This window comes from Glossina fuscipes, unplaced genomic scaffold (assembly GCF_014805625.2).
Source record: "Glossina fuscipes isolate IAEA_lab_2018 unplaced genomic scaffold, Yale_Gfus_2 0, whole genome shotgun sequence".
In the NCBI taxonomy this organism is placed as follows: domain Eukaryota; kingdom Metazoa; phylum Arthropoda; class Insecta; order Diptera; family Glossinidae; genus Glossina; species Glossina fuscipes.
Window position 1 is genome coordinate 4,034,622 of NW_023998414.1, and position 22,817 is coordinate 4,057,438.

At 33.8% G+C, this 22,817-nt stretch overlaps 1 protein-coding gene across 2 annotated transcripts in view; it reads left to right on the forward strand.

The window, feature by feature from the left end:
- Positions 1 to 12,756, forward strand: part of LOC119639498 — a 153,914-nt gene extending 141,158 nt beyond the window's left edge. The window contains exons 1-4 of one of the 2 annotated variants that reach the window (XM_038036920.1): positions 1,042 to 1,091; positions 7,874 to 7,914; positions 10,944 to 11,385; positions 11,474 to 12,756. In XM_038036920.1, coding sequence (XP_037892848.1) covers positions 7,911 to 7,914; positions 10,944 to 11,385; positions 11,474 to 12,596 — 1,569 coding nt within the window. In that variant the 5' untranslated portion in view covers positions 1,042 to 1,091; positions 7,874 to 7,910 and the 3' untranslated portion in view covers positions 12,597 to 12,756. Of the gene's footprint in view, positions 1 to 1,041; positions 1,092 to 7,873; positions 7,915 to 10,943; positions 11,386 to 11,473 lie in introns of those variants that run through there. The other variant, XM_038036911.1, reaches the window with a different exon arrangement.
- Positions 12,757 to 22,817: the final 10,061 nt, after the last annotated feature.

Here is a 22,817-nt window from a genome sequence, read left to right on the forward strand (position 1 = left end):
TTGTATGTGTGAAAAACCTTTCATTTATTTTGCCAATAGAAACGAACTTTGTTCGAACGTTCGAACGAACGAAAAAAGTCCCTTTTTCTATATTCTTTCGTATTCTTAAAGTTAATGCTTCACCATGCGAGCAAAAAAAAAAGAAAGCCTAATTAAGGCGTGGAAGTGGGCTTTTACTATATCGATGTTGAGATTTCCAATTTTCGTATAGTCTCCGATATCGCAAAACGTGAACACGCGAGTGAACACTCGAATTATTACGATATAATAATAATAGTGTAACGGGATACTTGAATACTCTGCCTTATCTGGGGGAATAGGATATTAATCGGAATGATCGCATTTCGTACCAGTGTAAACTTATGAAAAAGTTTCAGTTGAAAACAAATTTTCAGCGAAATTTCGTCTTTACACTAAATTTTACATATTTTACGTAAATACGTAACTAACGGGCAGGCGAGCATTGCTTTTCAATACCATTCGAACGAATATAAATCTTCTTTATCAGGGCGAATGAAATGAAGGTCAAAATTTAAATGTTTCACTTACTGTTCATGTGCTTAATGTTGCCAAGTAAGCTCGTATGCTAATATTATTACACATGACTTCATTACACATACACACACCGATACATACCCATACAATAAATTTGAGAAAAGTTCCTTTTTAGGGCTTCTTTGTTTACATTATGCACCTAACTACTCTGCAGAGAGAGAGAGAGAGAGAGAGAGAAGGAAGAAGAAAACCTAAGAATATCTCATAGCTGCTGCTATTATAGTGAAAGTCAAGACAATCGCCGCAATTTTGTAATGTTCTACCAGAATTGCGGTGACGTGTTGCTTTTTATACACATACGTAGAGTTTTGTTGATATTCTATGAAAAACTTTTCGATTAATTTTCAATTTTACCTGAACGAATAGTTCATAATTTGTTGGCTTGCTCTTACCGGCAAACTTTGCCCGCAACTTTTTTATTAGTGATATTTATATGTTTCTCTCCCTTTAATTATAACTAACTCATGCGATTTTTTATTTCGTATAGGACTTGATGTGCAAGTGAACGGGTAGTTTTGCTATCTCATTAAAATCAAGTAAGTAACATTATTATAGTTTTATTCGAGAATGTCGAACTTTTCGAACCATAAACCCATGCAAACGTTACAAACAATTCCTTTGTTCAATTTATTCGTAATTTAAATGTTGTTAAAAGCCTCTCAAAGATGTTATTATTTTCATATATACGCTACTCGCGGGTGAACGCAACTTTGTCGTTCCATTTGCAATAAACCATATCACGATATCAATTATAGATAATTCGGTTGATGTGTAATCTTCTATATGAATGGCGTTTGTCAGTTTAATTGCTGCTCCGTTCGCTAATCTATTCTCTGTTATTCGCCTATTCGGCCTGTTTCCGGCTTTCTGTCTCGATTTATGTGTTGGATCGTCTGGCCAATTTCTCAGTCTTTCTATTGGTGCGTCTGTCCGCAGCCATGTTATCATGTCATCATGTTCATCTTTCTGCCCTCATTCGTTCCGGTGCACCCATCTGTCCGTTCATTTTTCTCTTTTGCTTAGCCATCGAGTGAATGCCTGCCCAATTTCCATTTATCAATATATGCGGACATTCGTTCACTCTTTTCGTAATCGGTCCGTCTTTTGCGTCCACTCTATCCACTGGGGAGTTTTTCGACTGATCACGCTTGTCCGCACGCTTGTTCGCACATCTGCTGACTGCATATTCCACCGTCCATTTATCGATCCATTCGCATGCTAGCCACGTTCATCCTTGACCATCTAATATATTCGATCGAATGTCCTTTCGTGTGTCCTTGAGTGCATCCGTTCGCTTATTAGCCTGTCTCGTTTATTTTTCCAATCGGGTGCCCAATGCATTGCGGGACTATCCATTTTCTCCTTTTTTTTTCCGCTTGCTGCTCTCCTCTTTCTTGTTCACTTGTCTTTTCACCTGCATACACAAATGTCCGCCAAACTATCTTCCCATGCCTATTAACCCCTCTCTACTTAATGTTGGATTTATTAAAACCGATTAAGTTGAAAGAAAAGCTAAGAACTTTAACGCATAAACACTCGATTAAATAGCACAGATCAATGTTGAAAACGATGTCACGATGTTGAACTAACATCAGGGTTTGTCGCAACGCATATTGATTTTTTTTTCTTTTTTTTTTTATTATTCTTTTGGCTTTCTTTTCACTATTAAATGAAAGAAAAAGAAATAACTTTTCCGTTTGCTGTCTATAGAAGAAGAAAAAATGCTGATGTTAGAAAATGGAAAAAATGTTTCTTCTTCGCTAAGGTTACCCATGAAAATTGTTGTGTGTTAACTTTAAAAAGAAATTTTTTTTTTTACCCAAAACTTCACGGACAGTGAAATAGGTTTTATTGCAAAGTTTATGACAATCAAGAACAACTACAAGGACCAACACCAAACACGAAACACCAAACACCAACACGAACAGTTATATTAGAAAAATACTAAAAGAATTAATCGAGTTTTGTGCAGAGAATATTTCAATATTTCAATACTTTTTCAAATATGAAACGGGGCGATACTTGCTGGAATAGTTCGCTTTTACCAATTATCCAGATATTGTATTCGTTATTAATGTATGGGTACATGCCATAGATTAAATATTTTTATTTATTATACATTGCAGCGAAAGATGTCGTTTATAAAATATCTTCACTTGAATCAATAATTAATTCTCTTATACGCTTGTTTTCGCATCTTTAATTTTTGTATGCCCGCCAGAGCAAAAGCACAAGAAAACCTTTACTATATACAAATACTTTAAGCATTGCATGTCCGCTATATACTAACAGTGGATCTTATTAATATTGAGTTTTCCGCTGTTCGCTAAAATATAAACGCTTGTTAAGCCTACTTACTCCCTTGTCCAAACATAAAATATTTAATGTACTACATGGAATAGATATTAAAATATAGAAAAACCAAAAAAACACACACACACACACACACACGAGATTATTCCAGTAGACAAGAAAATTAAATAACTTGAACAATAACTAGGAAAAAAAAACATAGAGTCATTAACATTGGGGCTTTTTTTCATATCACGAAGTATACGAAGACAAAGAACAGCATATTACTAGAAATTAATATTCGGTGGAGGAATCTTTTTGCTTAGTAACGGCATTTCAACGTTTCGACATATTTTGAATAACTTTTCCTGTATACTAAACAGGGATCTTACTCCATTCTTCTTGTAGTCTACTTTTCAGGTCTTGGGTGGAAGAGGTTGAGTCTCTTCACCGTCATATATGCCTGGCGGTTGGGGAAAAGCTTAAAGCATTTCGGGATAGCTATATAAGAGCCATTTTTGAATTAGATGGAGCTTGTCCTTGAGGTCGTTATGAATGTTTCCAAAGTGCCAAGTTTGTTCCCACTTTTTCTTGAATCCCCCTCCTTGTTTGGAAAGCCAGCCTTAAACATCAATTTACCGGCCCCATTGGTTCCAATGCATACCCAAACTATAGCATGACCATTACTATGCTCGCCGTAAGTCGTTGGTACAAGAACGTAATAGGTAGTTAGATGACGTCTATTAAGTGAATTACTGGCTAATATGAAAAAGGAAAGTCGAGAGCACTGTTTATTTAGCAATCAATTCGTCAATGTATTATTTTGTCCGTTCGACCACTTCGCTAATCTGTTCATTTGTCCATGCATTCCGTTTGCCCGCTTGTACAATATTGCAATTTTCCCGATCCGTTCTAGGAAGCACGCTGTCTACATAAGTGATCTGTGAGATGACATTTAAAGAATCGAAAATTTTCGATTTTTCTCATTACATACGCATTGCTTAAGCTTTAAGTCAAAAACAGTATCGATAGAACTATTGATAATCTGATAACTGATAGGCATATCAAATTCATCTCAATGCAAGCGTAATTTTCATACCCATCATCGAAGGATGGAAGGTGTAGTCGTTTTCTCGAAACGTTTGCAACGTGCAGAAGCAAACTTCAGAGACGCCACAAAGTATAGATATTCGTGGTCAACATCAAATTCTGAATCGTTTTAAGCATGTCCGTCTGTCCATTTGTGTAATATTTGTTTTAAACATTGTGGCCGCAAAAATTAGGCTATCGGCTTAAGATTGGGCGCAAACATTGCAAGTTCTTGTACACACGTTTGTATTGAAAATTGGTCAAATTTGTGGGAGGAAACGCTTATAGTATTACGCAAACTTAGAACATCTCTGCTTTTCCAAACGAACATAAAAGTGGTTTTTTGATCATTACTCATAAACTAAAGCAGACAAATGTACAAAGATTTGAATGCATATTCTGTGGCTAACACTGTAGTACGTGTACAAAAATGGCAAAGAGTGATCACGCCTACTTAATTTTATGGTGTCTCATAATTTCATTATTTCTTCAAACCTTTATATAGCGCCCAAAAACAAGCTGCAAAAACCCCATAAAGTAGGCCACTCTTTTAAATTCTGAATACACTTAAGCATGTTCGTCTGTACGTCAAATTTTCAAAAGAATTTGAAATTGAGGTAAAGTTTGCAAGGATACAGCTACAAAGCCCAAACGCCCACTCCGTGTTCTAGAGAATGAAAATTTAGTTCTTTTACTATATTGTTGTCTTTTTTGAGATAACGATGCTGGGTATAAAAGATTTAGTCACGACCGAACATAATTTTCTTACTCGTTTTATTTTCTGCTTTTACAAAAATATATTTGAAGATAGTGAGTGCGCAAAACATATTTGATGAATTATGTTTCACCTAAAATGTTTTACTTTCATAGGCAAAAGTTGCAAGAACAACGTTCAGTTTAATTCGAAAATTTGAATCGAGTGAATGAAAACTTCATAGAGGGTAGCAAACATCAATAAGTAGCCTCACTATAATTGAAAATATATAAAGTTTTCTTAACGTATATAGAACGCTATAGCAAATTCGTATTTGAATAATTCATGATTCCCTGGCTGCGAGATATGCATGACATGGAGAAAGTTTTCTAAGCTAAGCAAAATGTTTGTTCAGCTCTCCAGCGAACAACAGTTTGTAGTCAATGCAATCTACAGTTTTCCTTGCAGTTTTGTGTCGTATTTATACCGGAACAGTATGCACTATATATGCTAAACGAATTTGTTTGCTTTTGTACTTCAGCAGAGGAAGAGTCAATGGAGAGCCTGCAAGACATAAAATATAGATAATTTACAAAGGCGTTGCTCAAGGAAATATGATTGATCGGCAAATTAAATAGATAGCTTGAAGTTTAAAAAAAAGACTCTCAAAGACATACGATATTGAGGCAATCCTTTGGAAGACAATGTTCACAAATTCCAATTTTGTGGGGGGGTTTACACGCTGTTTCCTTGTACAACTTGAACGTATTTCTTATGCATCTTAGCCTTCAGCCTAACATGACGCAAACATTACAATAGTGCGCTAATTCGATTTCCTTCAAGAATTTCCACTACTCCAATAAGGTGAAATGGCGGATGAATGGCTTGTGTTACCCCTTAGGGTGTAAACATTTTTTTCACCCTATATATCGAATGTAAATATTAATATTACGTGGCTAGTATGGCGATAATTTGCAAATTGTAAGGATAAATTATTTATTTACTATTTATAGAAAATTGAAAACAAAAAAAAAAAAAAAAAAAAACACAAATAATATATTACCTCTGTGCCAGCTATATCCCACTTCGTGTAGAAATGTGGGAAATTCTTTTAAAGTAAGCATTAATAAATCATTTCCTCTACGATAGCTGTCTCTTTTGTATCTGCATGCGTATGTGCATGTGTGCGTATATTTAGCGGTTTATTTTGGTAAACAAATAAATTGTAGAGATATTAGCTTCACCGAATTATATATTAAATTAATTATTCCGGGTATTTAAAATCACGCTTAATTACGAATTAATTTGATTGATGAAATGGAACGGAGAGAAAGTGCAGAAATGGAGAAATTATGACAACGAAAACAAGAAAATGCAATAAATAAATTTATTTGTTCATTATTGAAATGAATAATAATTCTTTTTTTTTTTTTTTGTTTATTGTTTTAAACCTTAAATATTTTCTAATTTACGAATTGCTGGGAAAAGAAAACAAATCCATTTCAATTATATACAATACAATTAAGCCTAAAGGTATGCGATACAGTTGTGTGCAAAAGCGAATTTATGTTTAACCCTTAAACGTATGAATTTTTTTGTTTAAACCGTAGTTAACGGCAAAAAATAAAACCACATAAGAATTTTCATAAAAATATATTGATATATATTTCTATGTCATCGTCAACAATCATTCTACGAGGTCTACGCATTTGTTGAGTGCAATAATATAATACTTCAAACCTAAATAATATTTCCCATTACATCACAAAACACGAAAATAGATGGATGGATGGATGGATGCTTTTAGCGTTCAAATATATTATAAAATGCAGTTCACTTGCTGCATGACCACTTTGTTGTGCTCCTACATAGCGGAATTTTACATCTCAATAACAAAAACGATTGGTCTTACTTAAATAGCGAAATAGCTTCGAAAGGTTCGGTAACAGATGAACCTAAGTCTGAAGCTGGTCTGATTAGGAGATGATATGAAGATATTATTTTTGCGCAAGGAATACTTCCAAATCGTCTATCGCAGAAAATTGAACTTAAGATAAAAACTTTCCAGAAAATGAGACATAAGGAGATGCATTGCGGACGGAAAATTTGTAATCTATATATAATAGTACTTATGCGTCAAGCAAATACTTTAGCTTGGTAACCAATTGTAGGGAGCCTTCTTTTTTTGTAAAATCTAAAGCTAGTAATTTAATGAAGATGCACCTCCACGTAACAAAGGAAATATTTGCTTTGAGATTTCAATACTTTTCATATTGTTACCGAAAAATGGAAAACGAAATTTTATTCTCTCTCTACCCTTTTCGCATTTAGTGCGAAAAAATGTTCTAAAGCAGGAAATATGGGACACTACGATCGAAACGATGTTCTTGGAAAAATAACTTATATCCGTAATAGTGTGCTGTCCCCTTATATAATATGTTGTATTGTAATGTACATTGTAATCTAATAAGATAATTTCAAATGCATGCATATGTATATGCTCTTTATATACTATATATATTATGGAAGAATTTATGAATTTTCGTGTAACGAGATCACTGATTATTTTGGAACAATTTAAAGGAAAGCGAAAAGCTATCCATGAAGCAAACCTTTCAAATAAGTTCTATGACCAAATTTAAATCTCTAAGCAAAACTTTGTATCTCCGGTAAACTTGTAGCAAAAAAATACAAAAATAAATACAAGGAACAATGGGTATGATTATGCTGATTTTAATTGTCGCCCTTGAGGAATTCACTTAGCTTGATAAATTGAAGCATTGCCAATACTAATTGATCATGTTTCGTATACATCTAATGTTTTGTCCGAGCACTACTAGTATGCGATAGATAAAAATATCAGACATGAAAATCTAATCTATAGCTTTCGATAAGTAAGAAAAAGGAAAAATCTTACCCACGGTAGAATTAAGTTGAAATGAAATCATTCTTGCGGTAGCATCATGTTTTTTTTTTTTATTCTTAATTCTTATTATAAAGGACTTTTGCTGGGATTTCCGATCGTGCTCTATCAGTTGCGTAATATTTGTCTTTCAATATATTTCATAATTAGCTTGCATCAAATATTAAAAATGATCTCAATTCTTTTTAGCTGAGCAAAACCACTTAACGGTATTGCAGTTTACGAAGCTTGTTAGAGACTAATTATCTTTAAAATTAAATAACACGTTTGCCTTTGCATCTGTTTGCAATTTTCATTGACGTTTTTTGTTTTTCTTACAGATTTCTGGGAAGAACTTGAAATATCGGATCAATCACAATGGGTAAGCTTTGATATATGTCATGTTTGCTGAAAGGAAGGCATCAAATATATCAATTTCACAGTTAAACAGTTCGGTATAGCAGGTTGGCAAATACAGTTTGCCTTTCATCAGACTCGTTCTTAAATTTGATTTGATATGCAAAGTGAAGGCAGCAATAGGATAAAGTTTTTTATTCATTCATCCGTTTCCAAAAGTAATTGCTTTCCACCAGTCACGGTATCATTTCCCTTCACGAAGTCATAGAAACATGGTTTTCTCTTAAATTGCTAAGGCTACTGCCAACCGATGCTTATGCTTATGCCCAAACTTATGCCTTAACAAATAATTTGTTTATGTACGTTGCATGCGTGCATTGCATTTGGTTTCGGAAACATTTCCGATTTTTCAAATATGTTTTGTTTAAATAATGTTTTTTTGAGGATGTGACAAAACTTTGTAGGCAACTTTGCTATTAAGAAGAAGACGAATTGAGATTACTACATATATATATATATATATATATATATATATAGTTTAGGATGACTCTTGGGACATAACTCAAGCTACCGAACCAAAGTATTTTGGCCGGTTTTGTTTGCTTTGGTCGCTGCAAATGCTTCAGCTATCTTCAAATTGATGGTTCTTGATAGTTGTATTGTGATCTCATAAAAATTGTTTATTCGAAATTTATTATGTAAGAATCATTGTTGCATAACAGTTTGGTAAAGGTAGGGGCATGAGAACCTAGCAACATACGAGGCCCTACTGTCAACATTCCATCTTATTTTTGATGAAAATTTAAACAGCGGGCAAGCAATTCATGAATGGACAACGATGACGGCAAAAAGATGTAGACGTGGACATGATTTGGCAATTCTGCGATTGTCAATCCTACGGTATGATGAGGAATAAATATTCTTAAGCTTCGATATATTATCAATACTTTTATTATTGAAGCCGAACTGGCAAGTCTAGTAATGGGTTTATCCCCCGTTATCCGTTCTAAAACGTACATAAGAATACGTAATATGTATATAATACACATATATCCATCAGGATGAATCCGGAATTTTGACCGATGAAAGGTGCGAAAATTTTTTTCTAAGTGATATAAGACCTTTAAAGACGATCATTATGTTAATACTCTTGAAGATATATTTTTCCTGTGGTTAATGTGAAAATTTTTCTTGAAGATTGAATATATATAAGGGGACCTTAAACAATTTACGCATACACAGCTTGTTCTGAATAATTCCAAATTCAAATTAAACCAACATCGAATAAGAGTTGAAGCGATAATTTGTTCATTACGATCCGGGAAGGGATGGAAAGATTTAGGCATAATTTTAAAATTACGGCATAGAGCACTGGGAACGCGATAGCATGGAATGTCGAGCTGCCTATTTGACATTCCGTCCATATAGTACGCATAATCAATTGTTCAATAAGACATTTGTACAACCTTAGGCCTACGAAGAAAGAAACATCATTTCGAACTATAACTTGCTCCCATTCCGATTCATGAAGCGAGAGAGAGACCGTTACGACCGATGAAAGCTGTATTTAAACGCAAGTATAGGCTCGATTTTTCGCTCTTTAATTTGTAATAAAAATTAAATTTCTTTCCTTAATTTTAGATACTATTTCATGTCAATTTTATTTAAAAGCGATTTCATGTAAACGCCCGGCTCTCGACTTCTATAAAAATGCTGTCTTGTAAAACCAATTCTTTGCCGTTTTTCTATATAAATTTGCTCTTATCTTGTCGGTAATGGGAACTATTTTGAAGAGTAAAGTCACATTGGGAGTTTGTGATTTATTTGAGTATACTCGAACGGTTCAACATAACCTCAAAGTAGAAAATCCATTCCAATTATATTGTGGCAAGCTCACATAGGTACTTCTGGGAGATTACACGATCACTTTTTTAGGGACTACAGATGTGTTTCCTTTATATCAAAGTGGCAATAATCCTTGTTTTCGATCTCATTTAACCAAATACAAGATTCTCACAAGAAGTCTCATGGACACGAAACGTGGTCGTCGTTTCATTGTTTTCGTAATAAGTCTTAACAATTTATATACGCGATCCAACTATGTATGCAGTGCGTTTTTTCTATCTTGAATTTCGAAATGAATAATAAAATGAATGAGTTTATATAGTATCAAGGAATAACTTTAGCTAAATTTAGTTTGCTCTCATTTTTACTTTCAATTTAAATTTTAAAGGTGTTTATGAAATGAACAAAAAAAATATATATATATAAAAATTATATTGAAGAAACTTCCCGCAGGTCACATTTAATTGAAAGTCAATACTGCAAAGATAATGGATTAGAAAAGTTAAATTCAATTAAATTTTGTTCTTGCTCATAACAATTTATGCTAAAAAGAGCTAATATGAGCACAATATATACAAAATATGAACAGAATATATGCAAGCAATCTCAATCATTAGAAGGCATGAGCGCAGTTCTGTGGATTCTACTAAAAAAATGCTCTGAAAACTATTCACGAGCTTGACAGTACCGACGGAAGTAAGTTTGGTATCATTGCTATCACTGTGGCACTTGTAGCTTCATGTATATACGTCAAGTTTACAAACTATGTACGACGTAAATATACAGTGTAATTAGGTTACATTTACAGGTTAAGATATTCCAGGTTAAGTTATTTCAAGTGAAACAATCAACAAAAATTTTGAGCTTAGTTAGTCATCTTGCTTTAGAGTTAGAAAAATCATTCTCACATTTTAAAATATGTCTGAGTTTGTGTAGGTTAATTGCATAGATATTCACTAGCCTTGAATGGACCTTGAAACCTGTGTAGAGACAATTTCCTCTTTTATAATACTCAGTGCGATTGTAAACTCGGCACGTCGAGAGAGTCTTTAGTAAAGTCTTCACGATAAATACATATATGTATATATAATTATATTATATGATTGTCCTTGATTAGTTTATTATTATTTAATATCTCTTGATAAAATAAAATATATTTTGAAATTTTTCTTCTCAAATTTACTTAAAAAAAAAAAAAAAAAAAATTAGATTCTTTTCGCTTGCGTCGCCCATCGTTTTCGCGTCTCACCTCATTAGCCAAACAGGAGCCATTAATTGTCGTGGAAGAGTCCAATGTGGCCGAAGAAGATGATAGAGAAAGTTCTGGAACTTATTCGAATAGAGCCAGTTTGGATATTGATTCACCGGTTAATCCATATTTGCTTTCGCCATGGCGTGATCCGCGTGAGGGACGTAAGCATTCATTGCCTTCGCAACAAGTTACCGAAGGCATAACCGCTAGTCAGGTACGTCGTCTATCTGATCGGGGCGGTGCTGGACCTACACCGAGAGAGGCAGCCTTTTTGGCCACACTTTCGCAGGCGCCAGCACCATCGGGTCGACGGCACTCGGTTGTTACCATTTCGAAAGTGCCGCCAACTTTATTTGGCCGCTCGCGTCGGGAGTCGGTAGCCGCTATACCAAGCACTGGGTGAGTTGGGGAAGGGGGTTGGTTGGTTTTCGTAAGAGGCTTTAATGCCAATTTAATTTATATCTCAACCTTTTTTCCATCTCACCAGCCGCGTGTTGAGCTCGAGACGAGAAAGTAGCACTTCAGCTGGCCCACCATCCACAGATCCGATAGGCAGCATTCACAATTTGCAATTGGATATCATGGATGATATAGTGCAGTCGCGTAAGGCGCGCATGAAACTTTGGACAACCAGTAGCGAGAAAGTATGCGAAGTAGAAACGTTAAACGAGGTTGGACAATCTGGTACCACGCCGCAGCGTTACACAAATCGACGCTTCTCCGAATGTGTCGGTCCGCAACCATTAGTATCGCCAAATATACGCAGAGCTTCAGAACATCCCGCCATTATCTCACCGAGCATTATACAATCGCACAGCAATCGTTCCTCTGTTAAGGATAAAAAGAATACCGGCTGGAATTTTGGCAGTCGACCAGATATTAGTTCAATTTTCAATACACTTACGTCTTCGGCGATGGAAATTAATAAATATGACGATGCACAGGGTTCAGTTATCTCATCGACAAAAACTAAAACAAATCTTAATGCCAGCCAGGCAGCATCAAGTAACAGTTCAAATTTGCTCGATCCTAATGTTGGCCGTTCAACACGTTCGAACAGTTTCGATGTATCCATATTGAATAATGCGAAACAAATGGTAAGTGATGCGCAAGACAACAGTTCGGCTGCGTTGTCCGGTTGGTTCGCCAAACGACATGAGCCTATGGCCCGAAAGAAAAGTGTACGCAGTAAAAGTACAGCAATGGCCCTTTCGAAAGAAATGATGGAACGTCTACAATCTAAGGACGTGTTACGCGAAAGTAAACCAAAATTGAAACCGCGCAGTAAACAGAAAAGCTGGACCGAGCAAACCAAAGAAGCCATTGTCGATGCTACCGCTCTTGGCTCGGCTATTGAAGGCTTTCTGCGCAAGAATTCAACATCAGGGCCATCGAGTAGTAGCGGTACTGCAACAACTACATCGAAAGGCAGCGGTAAGGGAGCAGTACCCAAAGATCATGGCCCATCGCGTCGCAATCGACCCCAACAGCAGGCCACAAATGCTGTACGCTCTACATTGAATTGGTTTAGCAAAACAAATGAGGACGACTCGAAAGACAGCTGCGATGCTTCGCTTTGTTCAACATTAAAAGATTTATTTGTCAAATAATTAACAGTGAAGTCTTTATTTAAATTGAAATAATTTTCACGAATATTGGCTATAAACGGATTCAATAATATACGTAAGTAAACGCGAGGTAAAGTTTACAACTTATATGTTATTTTCTTTTATTAGATGAGTGAAAATGTAATGGAAAATTTTGAAAATAATATAATTAACTTATAAATGAGAGCATTTTCCATTTTTGTTGATATGAATAAAACAAAATTTAATAAATTAATTAATTAAACATGTTTCAGTGAACTATATGGTAAATATATATTAATATATGAAATTTACAATATAAAAACAAACAAACATGAAAACACGAAAAAAAATTAAGAGAGAGAAATTCACAAATATTCAAACATCATTACGTCATAAATGTTTTCGTTCTCGTTTTCGTTTTCGTTTTCGGTTGCGTTTTCGTTCGAAAGATATGATTTGATTTTTTTTTTTAAATAATGCCAAAAAAGTGTTGAGAGAAACGAGAAGAATAAAAAAAAGAGCAAACTAAAATATAAAAATCAAATCAATTCGTATACGGAAGCACGGAAAGGCATCAGAATGAAAGCTATGCGTATGCGAAACTCCATCAATTTCTGATGAGAATGTTGGCAAGCGTACGAATGAAATGAAAATTTTTCACGTAGCCTGCGTAAGCCATTTCTCCTTTTCTCCTTCCGTTCTGTCATTCCAGGGAGGAAGAGAGGAATGCATAAATAAACTATAAATTGTTGTCGAGAGAGAGAGAGACGCCAGCCAACGCGTACAGCCGTCGACGAGCCTATGAGTGCCGAGCATTGCTTCATATTATATTTGTAATGCATTACACTTCATTCACAATACGATTTACGTTACATTAAATTTGAAATTCTTGATGTGCGTGTTTACAAATTGTTGATGTTTCGTAGATATATTCATTCATTCATTCATTCATTCCTTCAAACAAAATCAAATCAAAGTAAAGCACACAACGCAAACCCAGAGTTTATGGAGAGATATAATGACTGCTTTGAAATGTTTTTCTTTTTTTTTTTTTCTTTATTTTTCAATAAAAATTTGTATCGATATCATCAAATTCGATTGATATAAAAACTTCTCTTCTTATATATGATGGACTTGACTGAAAATCTATATAACAGCGAAGCATTATATTCGTATAATACAGTGACCTAAATATAGTATTCATATTTAAGTAATAAAACGATATTAATCTTAAAGGACTGAAAGGATTGGATATTAGGATTGCTTTGCTTTGCTTTACCGTAAAATACAAAAAAAAAAAAAAAAAAAAAAAAAAAACTCTTCAGTTCAATCGAACATGTTTTGGAAATCAACTAAGAGCTTAAATGTGGTGCCTAAGCCTTGGTCAGGCGGTTTTGGGAATTTAGAAATTCGGGACTATATAAGTCGAAAAGTGCCTTGGTATTATAAGCGGGCTTGAAATACTCATCTCCTGCGACAGCGAGTAAAAACTCATGAACTAAGCGTACTAAGGCTCAAATCGTTTCATAAAATCGCCGATTTCGTCTTTTATATTCGTGGACTAATAGTATTTGTTATAATCAATTTAAGCGATAACATCACTGTAATAGGCTGATGAAAGACGTTTTTTCGCCAAGTTTTCTTTGGGTGTAAGGAAAGCCACTAGGATAACTGGATAATTATACGCAAGGAGATTATCAAGCATATACGTAATAAGCATTGAAAAAATCTTACAAAATGGAAACACACACAAGAGTCATTATTGCCAGGCACAATTAATAGAAGAGACTCCGCGGCATGTAGTGTAACTGGTCCAAATTTGATTCGAACAAATGGGGTAAAGAACGATCACTCAGTCTACCTATTCATATCTAGTAAAATACGGGGAATATTTTAAGCTTATTAATGTTTGAGTGAAAATTTGTGGAGTTATGATCCGCATAATTTGAAAACCGGGAAAACCGGGTTTCAAAGAAAATGCGTTTAAACTCTTGAAGTGTATTAGAAGGATACATTTTTCCATTTCCAGTTTCCATAACCATTTTTTAGTCTGCAATTCTGATTCTAGAAAGCCGATGTTCCAGGGTCGAATTTTCGAAGTTGTCGTTTTTGCTCTATGTGCCGAGGTCAGTAGCGGACACTTTACACTGTACATGCTCAAAAATCGTAGACAAGACGATAAAACGAATTAAAAGCTAACATCTACCGTCGATTGCATATCGAAAGCATACATTTTGTCAAATACGTATAGAAATGTTGTCGGATGCCAAATGAGTCAATAATTTTAATAACATTTTTATATCTATCTCTTGTGCTTTACCCCACTTAGGTGTGCACAAGGGTAGATTAAGTATGTCCGGATGTATGCAACATATAGAAGGACTTACGATAGACCCATATTCTATTATACTGAACTAAGCTTGCTTGTCCGTCTGTACGTCTGTCTGCCTTGTTTTCTTGTGTTCAATCTACGGGTCGTAATTTTTGCGATATTTTGATTAAATTTAATATACCGACATGTTTTGAACCAACGACGTGTGCGATTGCAAATGATTCGGATCGGATCGGATCGGATCGGATCGGATCGGATGGGAACAGATCGATTTTTCGACCACTCCATTACATGAATAACTGCTTTAGACGAAGTGATGTAAGTTATTTGATGATGGGACACGTTCCATTAAAGCGTTTTCACTTGTTCTTTTAACTTATGCCAAATACGCTAAATCGTCTGATGGTTTCCTGTATGGCAACTTTTAAACCTATACGCCTTTTACAAAGGTATGAATGAATAAGTGTGTGTGAGTCTCGGGTTATTTAATGTACTGATTACGATGAAGAGTTAATTTCAAACTGAATAAAGATGAATAGGTTTTCAAAACACTTTTAAGTCACTGTACCATTGAAAATGAAAATTAAACGAAGTGTATGTTATTTAACTTTACTACATATATATAACTTTACATTATATGCGTGGTAGATTTCGTAAATCGTGTACATAAGTCAAAATAAAAAAAAATTAATAAAAAAAAAAAGAAAAGAAATATTGAGATATAAAACAAAGAGTAACACAATCAGATCAATCAAAAGTAAACTAAAGTTAACTAAACCTTATTGCAAGATATACCACCTTAACTATCAAAAATGTTGCGAAATTATTTTACATAATATAACATAACATAATATATGCTTATGTATATATATATGTATATGTTTATGTTTTCCATACACATAAATGTGAAAGGAGAAAAACACAAAAAGAAAAAGAAAAAAAAAAAAAAACAGCAACAAGGAAAAATGCAATATTTTAAACCCAAAAACGAATGCATTCGGCTTAGATCGAATGCTAAATATATTCGCCACCTGCAGGTAATTTTGAAGAGAAATGCGAGAAACTTTTGCATCATATAAAAATGGAAGGGCGATTGAGGGACATGCGCGCAGTTTAGCTTCGAATACTTCGATCATATTATTATGAAAAGCAATTCGTTAGGTTAGGCTTTCCAATTATTAGGCTTTTGAGTCTGTTAGGCGCCAGGTGGCGGACATAATGATTAATAATATTTTTAAAAAGCATGACAATACCTTTCTATTTTATTTTATATAAATTTATTTGAAATGTTATTGAAATAAATGCAAACAAATGTAAAATCACAATACAATTAATAAAAGACAAACAACAATCGTTGATTATATTAAAACTAATATACTTGAATGTAATATATAAAGTTTTCGAAATCAACTATTTTTCTATATCTTTAATGTACGTATATCTACTAATCTACTTCACTCTACTCTCAATAGCTATAAAATGCAAATAATAATAATAATAATAATAATAATAAGAATAATTATTGTAAAGATATATATTAATATATCTAAATGTAGCTGTACAGTCGATTAAAAACGACTACGCAATGCCTTGCAGCACTGATGTATATGACTCAACCTAACTTATACCGAATTCTATTAAAAGGGTTATAATACCTCGATTCTATTCTATTAGCTTTCCATTAAGTTAATGTTTATAAAACACCCTTCCCATGGTATAGTAAAGTCTTTCTAAAATGTAGGCGTTGCCTACTTGCCTGAAGAATATCCTACAATACCCACCGCCAAACTGTAAGAAGATATAGAGATTTTGCCAATCTGTTAGCAATGACAGGGATTTTCGCAACAAAGACTTGTAAAATTTCTCCTCATGCGCAACAATCTTAACAAGCTTTAAAAAAGTAATTCGACTTACGTTCTACCCGATTTAATGTGATTCGGCGCCTTAGAATAGTTGATTTTATTTCAGTTTTATAGATTAGAATACAAAATCACTCTCAGTTAAGTTTTCTCTTCAAAACTTTTTAGTTCCTAATCTGAAGGGAGAGAATCAATTTGAACGTGTGTGTACACCATCAATAATCTCAATAATCCAGCGAACGAATACGGAAGCTAATCGAGGCGCCCTGGGTGCATTCTAAAAGCGTATCGCTCTATCTTTGAGCAAAGTAAAGCGGCTAACCTATCTATTATCTTTAAAGCGGCTGAAATTTTGGATATGTATTGTCTGACCTTTTTAAAATGTTCGCTTTTTTATTTTAACTGACTCTTCTGTGTGTGTGGAAGCCTTATGGCGGAAGCAGTCAGTTGATCAATTGGTGAGTCCTGACTACTGGGTGCGGCCCTTCGGGGAGTACTCGTGGTGGTTGTGGTTGGCGAGTTCCTAGCTAAAATGGAACAATGAGTGCAGCTAGGCCCTCGCCACTCACCAGAGTGGGGTTTATTGTTCCATACACAATAAACTGATCTGGACTCTGGTGCTGTTTAGGCCCCTACTCTGTGGGGATTGTCTAACTCGCCAGGGGGCGTAGTACGCTTAAAAAGTGGTTTGGGCCACCGTGGGGTTAAGCCTTACAGGCAGGAACCCACGTTAAACCCTTGCCACAAATTCTGACTCTTCTGTGTATTGTTTTTGTTAATATTCCCCCCCCCCCCCCCTCCCGCCAAGTAAATAGAAAGATATCGGACATATATTACCTTGGGTTTTATTGTAGAAGTGGAATTCCTGATAATGCAAAAAAAAAAAAAAAAAAAAAAAACAACTGCTATACCAAAACCACCTGGATCTTCTATTCTTTAAATTGCTCTAAACTAACGCACAAAGCCCACCTAACTCGATATAAATATTATACATAGTGGTGTAGGGTATACAAAAATTTGAAAAACAACAGGATAAGAAAACCAACCTATTGTACCTTAAAATGAAAAAAGAAACAAAAAAAAAAAAAAAGAAGCGTTTTATCAAGTATATATGAAAAATATATTATTTTTTCAAAACACATACAGTAGTCTCTGTTTAACTACTCGTTCATTAAGTCACTGCACCGAATATTGTGCATTTAAGCGAAATATATTGACTAACTGGCGGCTTTTTACTTTTATTATTGCTTTAGAAAAGATTTATTTAACTTGTTTCGAAGGCTTACTTAATGCAAGAGCCGTGCAAATGTCAGTTGTAGTCTTCAACGCAGACATCTGATAGCGGCGTCGAATTAATTCTTTTCAACAATTTTCACAATTGACAAATATATGCATATATATAGCAGATAGTGGTGGGCACTACTAAACATGGATATTAAATCGGGTCTAAATATTTCCTATGGAAGTATTTCAAAGGTCTGCATAAAGAATATTTCAACCAATCAGGAGCAAAGCGCGAGCTAATCAAATATTTCCGAAAGCATTCATTATACTCTATATTTCTTGTGCAATGTATGCACGGAATGCCTAGAAGGACTTCAGGTAGATCCACATTTTATTGCCTAAGTTTATTTGTCCGTATGTCTATCTGTCTCTCTTAGTTTCTTGTGTTGAACATAACCATAATTTTTTAAATTTTTGAAAAGAAAATTGATACATTCAACGATATTGAAACTGACTCGGATCGAAACATTTTCTAAACCATTTTCCATAGAACGCCCTATTTTGAAATGAATATCAAGCAAAGTCGTGTAGGATATTCGGCAGTCGGCAGTGTCCCATTGCAGTGTTCTTACTTGCTTTAGTTCAATATGATGAAATAGAGATAGAAGTTCTGTTACGATGAGAAATTTTTGCTTATATATATATATATATATATATATATATAGGCTCGTCAATAAATCAAGGCTGACAAATTTTAATTGCCAAAACTTGTGTTTAACGAACTTGCGGTCAAACAAAATAGTAAACCGAACATAAAGCGAACAGTCTGCGCAAACATTTCGTTTAATTGCACAATAGTTGGATGCGGTAAATGAATATAGCACTTCCTGCAATCAAGTGAAATGAAATGAAATGAAAGTGAAAGCATTTCAACATTTAGTTATTTAACAATGAAAGAAAAACTGCAGTACAATCATTGTTCGTTAGGAGAATTAAAGGAATTGTAAACAATTTTTTGTTTAACAAAACAAAAACAGAAAAAAAAAAATCAAAAAAACAAAAGAGAAAAATAAAATAAAAAAAAAACATAATAATAATAATAATAATAATAATAACAAAAAGAAGAAGAAGAATAAGCAGAAGAGAGAGATTAAATTGGTAACTTTCGGCATTTCATTCTATTAACGTGTAATGTTAGCTTTTCATTAAATATTTATGTGTAGTTTGTAATATTTTCCTTAATTAGTAGCAAAATTAATGTTAATAAATAATTGAATAATTATTTATGAGAGATGAAAAAAAAAAAAAAAAACAAAAACCAAATGCCATTGAAATCCAATAATAAGCGTAACAGCAACAAGAATAATCGCAAAATCACAAAAAAAATTATTATTATTATTAACGGGGGAAAAGGGAAAATACGCATTACCATTATATACATTATATAAACATTATATATAAAATATATATTTATATATAAAATATATATATATATATATATATATATATATATATATATAAAAGCTATATGTGCATATAATAAGATCAATGCGCACATACAAAAACATTGGAAACAAAAGAAAATGCAAAAAAATAAACGAAAAGAAAAGAAAATGAAAGAGAGAGAGAGAGAGAGAGAGAGAGAAAACGAAAGAAGTCAAGATAACAAAAAGATTAAAAATTCCGTGTTGTATACCATAAATATCTTTAATGAAATTTATTTACCCATATTCACGTTCAACGTAATTATACGTGTAATTAATGATAATATATGTTTACTCGGAATATGCAAAATCCTTTCGTCTTATGTATAAAATATTTACAGATGTATTCTTAAAAAACCGAAATAATAAACAAAAATTATTATGGAAAATGAAGTGAAAAAAAAAAACCAACAAATACATATACAAATACATAAACATATTTAAAATAATACATATAAATAAATATTAGCAATCTCTGATGTATTAATGCATTTTGTCTTCAACTATGTACAATGTGTATAGACGGATTAGAAATAAAAATAAATGAATAAATAATAATAAAAAAAAATAAAAAAAATCTTTCATTTCATTCGCTATTACATCACACACAAGTTTTACCTACTGCTGACACAATAACAATTAAAAATATCAGTATATCTGTCAAATCCAACTGCAATCATCCCATCACTGTTACCCTACGCATTATGCTACTAATTGTTCGAGTTTTCAATACGAAATGCTTCTGTTAACTAAACAAGCTCATTATTTTGCCTAAATTACGCTGAAATCGCCAAGTGACGATATCTCAGCCAAGTCATTCAACTCCCAATACCACAACATATCGCAGTTTGTAGAATATTTTACACTTGAAATTTAACTCCATTCAGAGATTTGGAAAGCCATCCATCCATTTAGGTTAAATTCTTGTGAATGCCTCATAACTTTTTGTGTAAATTTCAGCTTTCAAGAATTCAAAAACGCAATTGTCTTGAATTCAAAATCTTCGTAGAAATGAACGGAAAAAAATGCTTAATTCTATTGAATGCAACGCATTAAACATTCACGTATAGTAATATCGAGCATATTTGGTATAGCTTCTCCCCATTTTCTAATAAAATTTCTCGGTATATCCAATAAACTAGTTTTTGACCCTTCACCAATTTGATAACTCTCTTATCGTATACACGAAGTCTTACTGAAAAAGAAAATATCGGAGATCGGAGATCGGAGATCGGATCTATTTACCCTCCTACAATGATATACGATACAATTCCATTCATAACGGCTGTGGCTTCTTATTTTTCAAATTGCTTGCAGTTAATAAATTTTGGAAATTATGTAAATCTAATAAACTTATTGAAGATACCATTATTACTAAGTAATCGGGCATTGATTAATAATTTCTACTTATCATGCCTTACATCATACTGCGCTGCATAATGTATGGAATGTTCAGAAGCGTTTGAGATTGTGCTCACTGTTTATTATGCCAGAGATTCACCATCACTTTCTGAATCTATCTAAGATTGTCTGTCCTCGAGTCGGCGCGTCCGTCTATCGGTGTTGGTTTCTTGTGTTCGAGATATTTTAATGAAATTTCGTACAACGATATCTTTTGGTCCAAGCATGCTTTTTTCACGTTTTCGCACATCATATTCAACGTAGTCGTTCCTTGAAAGAATTATGCCACTATGATGTAGTATGGTATGTAAATTATGGCTTTTATTTTTTATACAGTTGACGCCATAAACTTAATATTTCATTTATTTCATTATTTGGCTAATAAAAAGCAATCAATTACAATTGCCAATTAATTTACATTCAAGGTAATTACATTCTACTCACATATATACCTTGAATATGAATTAATAGTGTAAAATATTGTAATCAACATATATAATATTTCTATAATTAATTAGGGGAAATAAAGAGATGCTAAGAAAAAACGGGCAAAATTGCTATAGTTGGGTAAGGCCGACCAGTAGACACCCCAAATCACTTTGCTTAATCAATGCTTAATTATACATTATTTTTGTCTAAATGCCCGCATATTGGGGAAGACCCAAGCGTTAGCGTGGTCTAAATTTAGCCAACGCAATTTATTTGTCAAAGCTTTCATTACTTGTCTAACTACTAATTAGACTTTTACGCCATAGAAGAGTTTCCTTTCATGAGAGCCCTGCATCTAGTACGGTCTTAGAGATAGATCTACGTGATCCAAATTTCCTACGGTGGATATACTTCTAAGCTTTATTTTCCATTAGAATCCTTACATGGGTAGGGATTCAAAAAATAGATTTACCTTAACCAAATTCGCTAAGGTAATAATTTTTAGATCAAGTTGCTATCACGGATGAATTTTCATTAAGATGTATTGAAATTTACGATATTTTCCATATAAAAATTCAGGTTTCATTGGGAGATTTATATGGCGAGAGGTTCAAAAATGTCCCGTCCGATACAAAGATGCAAAAAAAGAGCACCATGTCGCGCAATTCTAAACTTCATAATATTTATTCTTATAAACACTTATCAAAATGGAGTGTTATGGGACGAGTCGTCGGAAAAGCGGTCTCGATTCGAACCGCTTTTAATGATAAAAAGGAAATAAAAGAATTTTTGCTTCTGAAATGCTGCTTAGATTTAAAGCAATATGTTGCAGGATTGTAGATATTTGTTTGAGCGGCGTTTCGTCTAACTCAAGAGTCTGTTGCTTATTTCTTAAGCTCTATGCAATATTCTCAATATCTTTAGATAATAATTTAGGGTCCCACTGAAGTTCACGGGCTGAGATTTCTACCGTCCAAAATTTGATCCCAAATTGATTTTAGTTTCGTTAAGCTTTTTTTAGGTTTTGTACATTAGACCACCTGCGGGACAGGATATATTAAGGTTGGGCGAATATATGTAACACTGAAATTACTTTAAAAAGTTGCACGTTTTTTAAATTCGGAATCAGTTTCCGAATCGATATGAGCGTCTCTGCCGAATGTCTATTCATGTATTAACGGATTCAGCCTACAGGTTGGAATTTTGTACATTTGCATATTGCAGGCATTTACGAAGAATATATAGACGAATGATTGTGTGTAGTTACGTATAATGCGCCTTTGTGAATGCAAAGTCCGTATATTTGTAATCTTACAATGTAATTCGTAGCCGTCTTTGACTTGTGCGAATAGAGATTCGTTAGCTTGATTGTTTTGACGAAACAAACGAGTAGCAAAGCCTTCAGTGCACACTAATAACGAGAAGGGAAGAGTTACAGCGCGCTTTTATGTTAACGTGAATACAAATCACTGCTATAGCAAAGTTTATGTTCGCTTTGTCCTAGTTTAACGAA